This window comes from Xyrauchen texanus, chromosome 18 (assembly GCF_025860055.1).
Source record: "Xyrauchen texanus isolate HMW12.3.18 chromosome 18, RBS_HiC_50CHRs, whole genome shotgun sequence".
In the NCBI taxonomy this organism is placed as follows: Eukaryota; Metazoa; Chordata; class Actinopteri; order Cypriniformes; family Catostomidae; genus Xyrauchen; species Xyrauchen texanus.
This window is the reverse complement of record NC_068293.1, coordinates 29,947,633-29,960,616: the sequence shown is the minus strand read 5'-3', so window position 1 is coordinate 29,960,616 and position 12,984 is coordinate 29,947,633. Positions and strand designations below refer to the sequence as shown.

Here is a 12,984-nt window from a genome sequence, read left to right as displayed (position 1 = left end):
TGGAAAAGTTGATGGGATTTTGTTAATTGTTCAGGTAACAAGATTGCAAGATGGCAGTGTCTGTCAAGTGTTTCACAATCAAATCACAATCCGATCACAATGCATCTTGGGTGCCTTTACACCTGTCGTTTAAAGTGGTCAAGTGCTATCTGATAGCGATCCAATCACCAAAATGTATGTTAATGCAAGGTGTAAATGGGGCCATTATGTCATATATATTTGGAAAGAGAGATGTGCCCTTTTTGCCAGGCTTAGCAATGGCTGGGAAACTTCTATGACAAACTGCAGGCTGGAATATTAGAGTTGCGTAAATTTTGCCCTGACATGTTGCTTTATCCAAGACACACAACGCTGTAAAGAACCTGAACAGATACGTATCCTTTTCAAGTCATCTCATCTCTCATTTGTTTATCATCTATCATGGAAGACAGTGTTTGTGAGCATGTGTCTATGTCTAACACTAGGCAAACATCCCCCACAACCCAAGACAGTTTCCCTCTGGGCTGTGGTCTACCAGGAGAGTAGCTCCTACTCTGCTGATCTCAGTTCAGCAGGCACATGATAAGCTCCACCCTGAAGTAAAACATTTGCTCCTGTGACAAGTAGACCAAATTTGCCAACCATCCATTTCAGACAGCCTCCTTCCGTAGAATAGCCACTCATTCCGCTCTCATATTTTCACACTTTTGTATATCTCGGTTATACTGTATTTCCTGTCTCCGCCTAAGCACACATGACTTGCCTATTCACTGCTATTCTGAGTCACTCTGTGTGACCCTTTTTGAACAATGTTGTCAAACAAAACAGAATAACTTTTTCTCTCATGTTTTCTTTTTATTACACTATTGCTTAAGTTGAAGATTTAGGGTGGGGAGGTACGTTGTGTGTATGTGATCGATAGAGCATTAACCTTAAAAACCTCTGGTTGATTCTTTGAATTACCTTGTAGCACCAAGTAAATACAATAATATATTTATATGGTAACCATACATGCAAACATAGAAGCACCATTAACAGAAGGGTACATAAATATGGTAATTGTATTTCAAAAGCACCATGGTTTTTACCATCTGATACCATCAGATAGCAGTGCTCACACAAGCATTTTGGCCTCAGAACAGAAGCTTCCAGTTCTCAGAGAAATACCAACACATACAGAAATACAACAGCTACAGTTGAAGTCAGAAGTTTACATACACTTAGTTAACCTTTAAGCAGCTTAAAAAATTGGAGTCAATTGGAGGTGTACCTGTGGATGTATTTTAAGGCCAACCTTCAAACTCTTTGCTTGACATCATGGGAAAATCAAAGGAAATAAGACAAGACCTCAGAAAAACAACTGTGAACCTCCACAAAACTGGTTCAACCATGGGAGAAATTTGCAAGTGGACATTGGTACAAAGACCTTTGAGAAATGTCCTCTGTTCGGAGTAAACAAAAATTTTAAAGTTTGGCTATAATGCCCATCGTTATGTTTGGAGGAAAAAGGGTGAAGATTGCAAGCCGAAGAACACCATCCCAACCGTTAAGCATGGGGGTGACAGCATCACTTTGAGGGGTGCTTTGCTGCAGGAGGGACTGGTGCACTTCACAAAATAGATGGCATCATGAAGAAGGAACATTTTGTGGAAATATTGAAGCAACATCTCAAGCCATCAGCCAGGAAGTTAAAGCTTGGTCACAAATGGGTCTTCCAAATGGACAATGACCCCAAGCATACCTCCAAAATGATGGTAAAACAAAGTCAAGGTATTGGAGTGGCCATTAGAAAGTCCTGACCTCAATCCGATAGAAAATGTGTGAGCAGAACTGAAAACGCGTGTGGGAGCAAGGAAGCCTACAAACCTGACTTGTTGCTGATACAGATAACAGATAAATATTCAAGTCATTTTTATCATAAATTCTTCTCCCCACCAAGTAGGGGATGATATGTATGAAGAATGGGAATCACCAAACACAGGAGGAGGATAAAATTAAAGGGATAGTGGAGATTGACTGAGCAGGAATGAGAATTCACAGTAAAAAATGACTTCAATATTGATCTGTTTCTCACCCACACCTATCACATTGCTTCTAAAGACAATAATTTAAACACTTGAGTCATCTGGAGTACTTTTATGTTGCCCTTTTGTGGATTTTGGTGCTTCAAAACATTTTGGCACCCATTCACTTGCAATGTATGGACCAAAGGAGCTGAGAGATCCTTCTAAAAATCTGAAAGAAAGTCACACACATCTGTGATGGCATGAGGGTAAATTATGTGAGAATTTAAATTTTTGGGTGAATTATTCCTTTAATATTTGTTTTTACTGGCCATACCCATTAATAAGGAAGTGGTATACACTGACTACATACTTCTTGCACACATAGAGTAATTCTGAAGTAGGTGATCACGAGTAAATGTGTTCACCAAGCAAGCCCTACAACCACTTGTGGGTAGGGTGTTTCTAAACAGGAAGCCATAAGCAGACACAGCCCCTTCTGGTATCTCCCTTTTTCACCTCAGAAATACTCTCTCTTGTTCTGTATCCCCTCTTAACTTCTATGCATTCCATCTGTCTCCATTCCAATGGATAATGATAACCAAGAAATGCTACTTTAACAATCAAGCACTGACACAGCAATCACTGCAGCTATGAAAAGGGCCCTAGCGGCCGAAAAGTTTGGCAATGCCATTCTAAACTTTACAATAGTCTTCTGCTTTGGGCAATTTGTCTTCAAAACACAGTTTGGCACTAGTTTGTCTTTTATTCACAAACCCTGACTCACACAGAGTGGCCAAACAAGGCAGCATTGCTGTACAGTTGTCAACTGGGACTGAAATCCATGAGAGGAAAATAAATGAGAATATAACAACAAAGATTATGATACAAAAGTCTTCAGGATGCAGGCAAACCCCGACGTACTGCTGGGAAATAGCCAAATTCTCTAAAACGAACACAGGAAGAGGGTTATGAAAATGTAATCATTTGCATCCACTCATAGAAAAATGTGTCTACTTTCGTCACTGACACACAGGCAGTGATAAAACACCTTTAGTGGGAGCCGCACTCATTTTCATGTAGATCCTAAACGATCATGAACCATCTTTTATCACAACAAAGGTAAATGACACACATACACAAAACAGACTGCAGCCTTCAAGTGTTGTCAGAAATATCATAATTCTGAGCTATGTGCACATGAAAAACTAAGAAAAGTTGTATTTACCAGTGGGAACTAGGACTTCTCTGAAGTTGCTGAGCTATGATGTTGGAAGTGGCATGCCCACATTAAAGTGTATTGTGAAGTTTTTCCAATTTCACTGCTGTATTTCTGTAATATGATTTTTTTTTTATATAACATTATAGTCAAGCTAAAGGTCAACTAATATAAAGCTAATGGCCTACGTCAATGGTGTGCTTTAGGCAAATGAATGAATTGTTTGTTGTCATGTGTAAATAAAACATCAGGAAGTGTAAAAATGATGCAGTCAGTGCCATAGATTCTGAGGGGGGATGGGGGAAAGGTAACCCCAAAAAATAAAAACAAGCAAGTACAAGCAGGCATTTCAGATAAGCAGGTAAGAACTGAAATGTTCAGAATGGAAAGAATGTTTGATATGATACACAAAATACAAATATTTAAGGAGTATGCTATGCTATGAATTTTTACTTATCTGTGCATTCATTTGAACTGTTATTATGCACTATGTAATGAGTTCTAATTAAACAATCTTTTGATCATAAATGTTCACAGTCCTGTTTGTTTTATTATAGCCTAAATAGTTTGGTTTGTTTTGTTTTGACTATGGCCATATTTTGTTTCTGACTTGAATGTGTGACATGTCGTAATAACAACTGCCCAACTCAATCGTAGAAGCTTTCCAGGTGTACTTAAAAGGCAGCATATGCTCCATGATCATACATGAGGCCAAAGTGACTCAGATCAATGACTCAGATTGTGTTAGATAGGAATGATAACACCATTCAGTGGACTGTGGCACCAGTAGCAGAGTGACACTAAAGCACAGAGACCACAAGTCTGCCTTCAGGACACCAACTCACACAAACACAAGCACATTTAACCACAAAGTCACACATAGAGTCACAGCAGCTACATTGTAATTGTTCTTGACCAGCAGCCAGTAGCACTTTCTAAACAATCATTGTCCGGAACAGAGCACAGCGCTGCAGAACAAAGTTGACTTTGATCAAAAAACAGTTTAATGCAAATTACTAAATCAACAAACAATCTAATGATTGTGGCCTAAGGGTTTCCTCACAGCAGTCTTTTAAAAAAAAATTTAAGTCTCACAATAGATACTGAGTGACTCCAGCCAGGTCTCCTAAGCAACCAAATTGGCCCGGTTGCTAGGGAGGATAGAGTCACATGGGGTAACCTCCTCGTGGTCGCGATTAGTGATTCTCGCACCACGAGGACCTACTAAGTAGTGGGAATTGGGCTTTCCAAATTAGGGAGAAAGGGGGGATTAAAAAAAAAAAAAGTCTCACAATAGAAATCAGATTTTGCTTTGACAAAAATGTAATTAATTGACTGATGTTTATTCACTTTCATTCATGAAGCAGAAATATGAATGAGTGAGATGAGATATTGTGTGTGTTTGAGTGAAAGAGCTGTGGGGCCACAGGGAAAACAGTGTAAAAAAAAAAAAAAAAAGGGACAGAGATTGGCAGAAAGAAAAAGGAAATAAGAGAGTATCTTGAAACAGCAAATAAGAGGAAATGTGAGAGAGAAATTCATGGCTTCTTATTCCCTTCCTCATGACAATCACTCGAATACAAAATTCACTGTGCATACGTATTTTTTTGTGAAACCTATGTGCAATTTTTTTTTCATACAGAACAACCTGTAAATTTGACAGTTTAAAACTGTTGTTTTTACTGTAGATTTTACAGTGCAGTACTGTAATTTATATTATTAAATGATAAACTTGATATATTGACCTTCTGAAAATTTAAAAATCTCCTTTTCACTTTATAATTTATTGTTAATCACCGTAGTAATTACGGCAGGGCACATGATGACATGAAGATCATAAATATTGGCCCCTCCAGGAGCAATGACCAATAAACATGTGACGGTGCTCAGTGTCAATCATACAAACACTAAACAACATCATGGTGACATATGAGAAATTAAAATTATGCAATAAACTAAACTACATCCAATATAACACAGAGCACCCCAATGTGCATAACGGATATTAAAAATAAGAAGAAACTAAAAAAAATACAATATTGTAAAATGTAATTTTTTTAATAATGCATATATTGTCTTTTTAAATGTATTTAAAAAAAAAAAAAAAAAAAAAAAAAACACACTACTCGTTATCAGATTTACGTTTTTTTTTACTGTAGCATTTTTACAGTCATTTACCATTAAAATTATGGACATTTTGTGTGTAGGTTTGCACTTAATTTGCTAAATTTAGGATGCATTTAGAACCAACCCAAAACATGTATACTCCAAAAATGACTTTGGTAGCCTTAAAGTGGAACATGGTTGTTGTAATATTATTATATATACACAGTTTAAATAAATCTTACTTGAGAACAAAAATAGCTTGATCTGGGATATGGTCTGCATAAAACAGACCATATCCCAGATAAAAAAAAAAAAGTCACACAGAGCAGGCCTATACAGTAAAACACTGTTTATTGTGTTTCAACTGGTTTTGAGAATGGCACACTTCACTGCTAAAGAAAGATGTTATAAGGATACATTTGCAGAGAGTGTCAAATGGCTGGACAGGTGAGGTTGTGAGGAAAGGGTGTATATCATGCTAATTTCAAAGTGCAGCCATGTTCCCCCTTGTTTACAGCTTTAGTTCACCCAAAAATGAAACTTTTCTCATCATTTACTCACTCTTTAGAGGAATATTTCAGCTCTGTAGGTCCATACAATGTAAGTGAATGGGTGCCAAAATTTTGAAGCTCCAACATCCAAATAAGGGCAACATAAGGTACTCCAGAGGACTCAGAATTTATGGTTACATCCATAAATTCAGAAACTAGGTAAGATAGGTGTGGGTGAGAAACAGATTTACAATATTTAAGTACTTTTTACAAGGCTATAAATTATTTTCCCTGCTCTTCAATTTCCACTTTACTTTCACGTCCACATTCTCCTTCTTCGGTTTTTGGTGATTCACAGCCTTCTTGTATATCGCCCCTAAAGGTCAGGGAGGAAAATGTATGATAAAAAATTACTTAAATATTGATCGCTTTCTCACCCATACTGATCATATTGTGTCTGAACACATGGATTTAACCACTGAAATCATATAGATTACTTTTACATTTATTCATTTGGCAGACGGCTTTATCCAAAGAGACTTACAAAAGAGGAATATTACATCATAAGTGATTCATCTTAAGGAGACTGTGGTATGAAGAGTGCTGCTTTACAAAGTTTCAATAGCATCAGAATAGTAACATCCAAGACATATTAGAGTGCAACAAGAATATACTTTATTTTTTATGATTGCATGTTTATGTGCTCATGGAAAATATGTGTTTTAGCCATTTTTTGAAGACCGAGAATGAGTCTGCTTCACGGATGGAATTGGGAAGGTCGTTCCACCAATGTTGTGCAGTGAAACCAAAAGACTGCTCATTAGCCAACTGCAGACTTCTAGTGGGAACATAGCTCTGCAGAAATGATTTTAGGTACACTGGAGCAGACCCAGTGACTGTTCTGTATGCCAGTATTAGAGTCTTTAATTTGTGCATCAACTGGCAGCCAAGGAGTGGTGTAACATGCACTCTCTTTGGTTCATTAAATACCAGATGTGCTGCTGCATTATTTTATGCGCCCTTTATGTGGATTTTTGAGTTGAAAAATGTTGGCCTCCATTTACATGCATTGTGAGAATCTACAGAGCTGAAATATTCTTCTAAATACCTTAATTGTTGTTCTGCTGAAGAAAGTCAAACACATCTGGGATGTCATGAGGGTGATTCAATGATGAGAGAATTAAAATGTTTGGGTGAACTATCCCTTTAAGATATGATAAGACTAGGCTTTGAGCATGCAAAAGTATCTATAATAATACAAACCATGCTGCTTTGAAGTTTGTATTGTGCCAAGAGGTAAATGTGTGACATTAAGATCCTCTAAAGAGCCCACCCACTTTTCAGCCGCTCTTTGTTCCAGACCTATTTCTCCATTGTTTTACTCTTTATTAAAAGAGTTCTAGAATATGAACCAGATCAACTAGCTCTGAGGTGAATCACGTCATCATAAGCAAAATCACAAGCAAAACATTATTTGAAAAACTGACAAAAATACACAAGACTTCGTCTTGGGAATGAACTACAGTCCCCTGGGCCATGAAGCATTGTGAATGACATCATCGAATTTAAAACGATGGAAAATATAAAACTACTGATTTCAAGTTGTTGGTTGTAAAAGACAGAAACCATTTATTTTAAGTTTATTGCAAAATACTAGATATATACAAGTAGTTTGAGAGTGTACGGAGACCGACTCTGTTATGTAATTCTCATTGGGAGGTCACTCCAGAGCTCTTTAGACACAATTCTCTGAGTTTCCTCTTCAGGGCAATGGGTAGGGTAATTTTTCAGGAACTCTGTTAAGACATACTTTGTTAAATGTTTTTAAAACATTTATTTATGTACCCTTCATTAACAACCTCAGAGCTCATTTATGTATTTAAAAAAGGCTTTAAAAGGTTATTGTTAAAAATCAATTCCCCTATAGAAAATGAATGGGATTTTTACCTCTGTAACACAACTGCTGTGCTCTGTTGATCAAACATATTTCCACTATATGAATTCTTAGGTCAGAGTTCACCAAACTTGAACAGTAGTAAAACACTTGGTTAAGATGTGTTACTTTCATAAAAACAAAAAAGAGGGTGGAAAGGTGGATATGGCGTCATTGAGGAACATTGGGAGCTTAGAGAAAATCCAGATATGATCCGGAATATAAATCACTGTGTACACTCTGTGGGGTTTTAAAGTAAGTTTGAAGCAGCAGAAATAGTTAACCTTGTTTAACTTGTCATGTGAATATGTTAGCTTTATGGTAAGCTAAAATGCTATTTCTAGCCCTTTTACATGCATCTGTTGCAAAGCACAATTATATTTTTTCTATCAAGAAAAAACACACAAGATCATAATCAACCATGAGAGTGCACATACTCAACAAAAGAGCCTTTTATCCAGATTGCCAACAGAGCACCACACATATACACGATATACAATATCCTCAAACCTTTAACCATGTTAGCGGTCCAATAACAGATACACAAAATAAATCTGTGAAACTTTGGGACATCCCCTCATCAAGGAAAGTGCGAACACATATCAATCAGTTTTTACACTCACCTCTGTGCGGAGCATGAAATATAATTCTTATCTGGGACAATGCTAAATTATACCAATGCACAACTGTGCACTGCTGCTGTAGTTCATTTGACTGCTGCTCTGTCAAGGGCAATGACACTGTACTTCTGCTAGATGGTTTAGGTCACTGCTGGCACAGGGATGCTACAAGTTCCAATCCATTTGATTATTATGCTGATATGTATACATTATTGCACACAGGACACTCTGTATCAGTCTAGCAACAATTTCTCAAGTCTATATTAAATTCAGTGGGGTTCAAAAGTCCACAATGACAATCTGGAATCAAACATTTTATTCAAACTTGGAAATCAAAAGTTTTGGCATTTAAAAAAAAGAAAAGAATAAAAAGACATGAAATTAAATGAATAAGGAATATTTATTACTGCACAGTTTCCTCCAAGTCACTAATGAAAGAAGCAGATTTGTGAGTTATGATAATAAATAAATAATTGCCCAAAAAAATGAACATTCTCTTATCATTGTTCTCACCCTCATGTCATCACAGTTTGTCTTACTTCTGTAGAACACAAACAACAGGAAACAGGCTAATTCTGAAATTAAATTAAATTTTGCAATTCAGCTTTTCTTTCTTTCAACTGTTAATATAATTCTTAATGAAAGAAATATATTAACAAAATCAAAAATAAAGCCTTTAATTAGAATCCCACTCAAGTCTGAGCAAGTTCTCAGGTCTGTATCCATTTAAAAAACAATGATGCCTCTGGACAGTGACTTTAAGGGCTGGGCACTTTGGCAGAAGACAGGGTTACATTACTCACATTCTGGATCTGAAACAAACAGAACTAAGATCTTGGAATGGGATGAGTCACATGAATGCTGCCCCCTTTCTATCTGTTCTATCGACAGTGCCTGTCACTGACATCACCGTCTTCTTTGCCATTTGTCAATTACACAGTGTTGCTTCCTGCTTACTGAACTAAGAGAGAAATTTCAGACGTTTAAGCACTGAACTTGGTGATAGGCTGCACCGAATCATAAAATAAAGTTGAAGATAATGGGGCTGACTTTCACAAGTACTAATGTAAAGTTGTTGCAGCATTAAACCCTGGAACCCTTGATCAATGACTACCCTTTTCTCACCAATTTGGAATGCCCAATTCCCAATGCGCTCTAGGTCCTCGTGGTGGCGTAGTGATTCACCTCAATCCGGGTGGCGGAGGATGAATCTCAGTTGCCTCCGCAGCTGAGGCCTTCAATCTGCAAATCTGATCAGTTGCCCTTTGAGCACATTACCACAGAGACATAGCACATGTGGAGGCTTCACGCTATTCTCCGCGGCATCCACATACAACTCATACCACAACATACCACGTGCCCCACAAAGAGCGAACCACATTATAGCGACCACAAGGTTACCCCATGTGACTCTACCCTCCCTAGCAACCAGGCCAATTTGGTTGCTTAGGAGACCTGGCTGGAGTTACTCAGCATGCCCTGGATTCGAACTTGCAACTCCAGAGGTGGTAGTCATAAATTGTCTGTCTTGATGTTGGTCCTTATTGTCTGTGAATTATTTTTGAAGACTGGAATTATTTCAGGTCTACATTAAGGTCACAATTACGGTTTATACTGTAAAAACAATTGTATGGAAAATTGCCTCAGGCTCTTTTCATTTGTATATAGTGTTCAAGTGGACAAAAAGGCTTTGGATGTGGACATCAAAGAAAAGGATCAAATGACTATGGTTAGGTTACCTGATATCTGATAATTAATGATCATGACCCTCAATGATACTGCCACATTAATTCAAATTAAATATACCTGAAAGAATAAGGTGTCAACTTGGCCATGGTAGACATCTTCAAACTAGGATATCATAGAATGGCACAAATAATGTGTGCAGTTACTTGAACTGACCACAAAACTGGAAAAATATGATTTTATTTTTTAAAGTCTGTGGTTTCTATGAGAACATCAACTTAAACATGAAGTGTGCAGATGATTCTCTGTTCCAGCTTGATGAGATTAGATAAATATAAGTAATTCACTTGTATACCGATTTCCCTGAAAAGTGTAAAAACTGTGGCTCTTTCAAAACATTGCTCAGTTTGTTTGAGCATGCCGTTCGTAATCGGTTTAGTGTGGTACACAAATTACACACTGCACCATTAAGGTGATACCACCATTTCGCTGAAGTATATGACAGAATTTCTCTTGTGGCTTATTTATACAGTCAAGTGATATGTGGATCCAACAGTAATTTTTTTTTTTTTTTTATAAACACCATAAATATATGAAGTTGAAGGCCTCATCCCACACTATGTCATGGATTTAAATTCCAGCTGTTAGTCTGCTTACTACCGGTGTACATTTTCCAATCAGCTCTTGAAAATTTGCCCTTGTCGCCCTTGAAAGTTTAATCACATATGCACATTGGAAATACCATTATGCTGCAGAACAAGCACAGAGTTATCTACTATTGGAAATGAAATGTATATTTCTGAACATTAATTCAATATAATGTAGGAATGTAAATGTCAGCATCAAAGAAGGGGAGACTAGTGGTTAAAGATCTAGGTTGGTAAAGATCTAGGTATGACTTTTTCTTCTGCTAAACAAACAGATATTTAAAAGCATATCTCAGCTCTGTAGATCAATACAATGTAAGTGAAGGGGTGCCAAAATGTTGAAGCTCCAAAAGCACATAAAAGCAGCATAAAAGTAATCAATAATGCACTCCACTCCAATGGTTAAATCCATATCTTCAGAAGCAATATGATAAGTGTGGGTGAGAAACAGATAAATATTAAAGTCCTTTTTTTTACAATAAATTTCCACTTTCACTTCAGCGTTCTTCTTTTGTTTTTGGCGATTTATATTCTTTGTGTATATCACCACCTGCTGGGCAGGGAGGACAATTTATAGTAAAAAAAAAAGGACTAAATATTGATCCGTTTCTCACCCATACCAATTATACAGCTTCTGAAGACTTGGATTAAACCACTGGAGTCTTATGGATTACTTTTGTGCTGCCTTTGTGCTTCTTGGAGATTCAAACATTTGGTACCCCTTCACTTGCATTTTATGAACCTACTGTGCTTAAATATTCTTCTAAAAATGTTCGTTTGTGTTCAGCAGAAGAACAAAAGTCACACATATGAAAATTACGAGATAAATGTATTTTTTGTGTGAAGTCACCTTAGGAGACCGAACCTGTAATAAGGAACTAAAGCGGTTGTCGGTCAGTTCCTGCTTCTCACTATTCTTCAATCTTTATGGGTTCATGTCAACAGACATGTTCGAGTTCGATTACTACTACCAAACTCTTGACAACTTATTCGTGTGTGTTTTTTGTGCACCTTACCTTAATAATGCTGCTCCTCCTCGGTGCTGTTTTCACCGACTCTAGGACAGCCGCCTCATCACGCTCTACCAGCGGCACGGTGACTCCACTCCGTCTGCCTGAACGAGTCGCTCTCGCAGGGATGAAGTCTGGAGCTCCGTCCCTACACGACCCGTCCTCATAAGACTCCGACATGTCTAGGGTTGTTTAGTTAGAAAGTCAGACAATTTTTACTCAGATAAAAGTGTACTAAGTGGATGCATGTAAGAACGTCTAACTTATGCGCCACTGGGTAGCTCCGGTGGTCTAATTGAACTTAATTGTACTGTTCCTCATGTTGAGGATAGATCTCGTTCCGTTAGATGAGTTCTTGTACATCCTAACCAAGCTTCAAGTCAAGATGAGACATGAAGAGAAATGGCATGTAGAATAATGGGCTCACAATTCACTATCTTGCGCAAGAAGACACTCGCATCACCGCGCAACAAGTTAACAAGCTCCGCCGGTTCCTAACTTCTCCACTGATCCCGTGCGCATCAAACAACCTGCTTAGGCGTGCAAATTGCTCTTTCTTTCTCAGACGTCCGCGAGAGTAACTGCGAGTCACCACATTACTATCGGGTATCAAAACAAATGTGCGTATTCAACTCGCAGACAGGTTACTTTCTTGATCTGTGTCGGCATGATGGAAAACAAACAGCAGAATATCGTTTGTGGATGTTACTCGCCTCATCTCACTGTGTGTTCGTTTGGAAACTCGGTTTAGGTTTGACAACGCCAGCGACTCACGCACCTCTGAGATCAGTTAAACCCGCCCCTCGTGTCCTTAAACCATTGATGGACGGATTTGGCGACCAATCACAGCTCTCAAATCGCCATCAACTTTAATCTCTCATCCTTCACAGAGGAGGAGCCATGTGTATGAGACTCAGGAATGTTACTCATTTGAGTTTACCAGATGTTCGAAAGAAAGAAAAAACGCTGGGGTAACAGTTTATTTTACAATGTTTGGGACAGACAAATGGGTATAATCAGATAATAATGACGATTTGGTGTTATGTGTCAAACGGGTTAGGCCTATTCTTTTGAACTGAAAATTAAAATAGTAATACATCACTTATTTTTATTTTGCACACGTGAATTGAAGGTTAAACATAAAATACATTTTCTCCCAGTTTTCCTGTAGACTACATCACATATATGTATGTATCTATGTGTGTATGGGTTAGGAAGTAACGGAATACATGTAATGGGATTACTTATTTAAAATACAACATATAAGTAACTGTATTCCACTTCCATTTA

General features: G+C 37.6%; 1 protein-coding gene across 1 annotated transcript in view; it reads right to left on the bottom strand.

The window, feature by feature from the left end:
* The window catches only part of LOC127658985 (inactive phospholipase C-like protein 1), a 103,111-nt gene extending 90,655 nt beyond the window's left edge, over positions 1 to 12,456 (bottom strand). Inside the window, exon 1 of the mRNA XM_052148579.1 lies at positions 11,701 to 12,456. Coding sequence (XP_052004539.1) covers positions 11,701 to 11,874 — 174 coding nt within the window. The 5' untranslated portion in view covers positions 11,875 to 12,456. The remainder of the gene's footprint in view (positions 1 to 11,700) is intronic.
* Between the last annotated feature and the right edge of the window lie 528 nt (positions 12,457 to 12,984).